We start from the raw sequence: 1,302 nt of genomic DNA, 5'->3' as shown, positions 1-1,302 counted from the left end.
ATATATATATATATATATATATATATATATATAACAACAGGCTACCAAACACATCCCTCTCACATACTGTACACACAAGACTATGAAGGCCCACAAGATACAGCTTTGGTTAATGGTAAACTATCAATACCAAAAAAGCATTGATGACTGGGTCTAAGTCTACAGGGATCAGATGACATTTAAAGACACACTGCCGGGCCAGTTACCTTCACTGCCTCTCCTACCAGGCAAGTAACCTTCACTGCCTCTCTTACCAGGCAAGTAACCTTCACTGCCTCTCCTACCAGGCCAGTAACCTTCACTGCCTCTCCTACCAAACAGTGGGCTTGGACATTCGCCAAAGTCTTAAAATAAAAGTGGGGAAACAGTATTTCAATATGAAAAGAATACATCATGGCTTACCAGCTACTCCTACATAAATTCAAATAAGGGCAACAATACCTAGGAAACAGGTCTAGGTTACACATTAGCAGTACTCACAGATATACAACAGATCAGGGATATTATTGTAAAGCTTGCCACATTTAAGAATTTACATCCACCAAAATCATAATGTAGGGAGCAATTGGATGATGCACAAGAAGCACTGCATTTAGAACTTGACCTAAGTGGTCATTAAGCACCTCTCAACCTTAATCTAGGAATTGTTCACCTAAAATCAAGCATGACTCTGCAACCACATGGCCTAATTCCATTTAAATTTTGTTTCTGAAATTGATTAGGGTGGATAGTTTTGGCTGAAATTAAGCCCAAGAACAGCCCAGTGGTGTTTACATCCAGTCAGGTGTAGGAGAGGGTTCATGTCATGTTAATGGTTGTGTGAAAAACTTTTTTTTGTTAAAGCATCATACAATTGTCTGCAAACTAACTTTGTTCTATGCTGAACTGAAATGGAAAATAGCAGCCACTACTTCAAATGCTTCAGCAATGTAAGCACATAAACACACAGTTCCACACTTTACCTCCAGAGTCCTTTCTAACTGGCAGAGGGCTCATGCCTCCTTCAGGAAAGAGGTGAAGCAGTGGGATAAAGGTGAACATGTTAACACCAGCCTTAAGTATATCATTCTGTACCATCCTAAAAAAATATAATATCCACACTTCCAATGTAGGATTTTATTTGCTCGCTCTGAGGTTAGAGTAATACTTCTATGATAAAAATGTCAGAAAATTTGGCCCTAGTTAACTGTAGAGAAAGGGCTAAAGTATGATACTTTACCTGAAGGTGGTGGTGGGCGTTGAGGGGGTGCTGGTCTGGCTGGGGGGGCGTGGGGGCGAGGGGGAGGCGGGCGTTTGGGCTCT

The 1,302-nt window shown here is 41.0% G+C and overlaps 1 protein-coding gene across 1 annotated transcript in view; it reads right to left on the bottom strand.

Moving 5' to 3' along the window:
* Positions 1 to 1,302, bottom strand: part of synj1 (synaptojanin 1) — a 26,344-nt gene that overhangs the window by 4,634 nt on the left and 20,408 nt on the right. The window contains exons 25-27 of the mRNA XM_032533485.1: positions 1,220 to 1,302; positions 963 to 1,001; positions 207 to 344 (exon numbers count right to left, since the gene is read on the bottom strand). The exon at positions 1,220 to 1,302 is cut by the window's right edge and continues 40 nt beyond it. Coding sequence (XP_032389376.1) covers positions 207 to 344; positions 963 to 1,001; positions 1,220 to 1,302 — 260 coding nt within the window. The remainder of the gene's footprint in view (positions 1 to 206; positions 345 to 962; positions 1,002 to 1,219) is intronic.

The sequence above is a fragment of the Etheostoma spectabile genome, chromosome 13 (assembly GCF_008692095.1).
Source record: "Etheostoma spectabile isolate EspeVRDwgs_2016 chromosome 13, UIUC_Espe_1.0, whole genome shotgun sequence".
NCBI lineage: Eukaryota > Metazoa > Chordata > Actinopteri > Perciformes > Percidae > Etheostoma > Etheostoma spectabile.
This window is presented reverse-complemented; position numbering and strand designations above follow the sequence as displayed.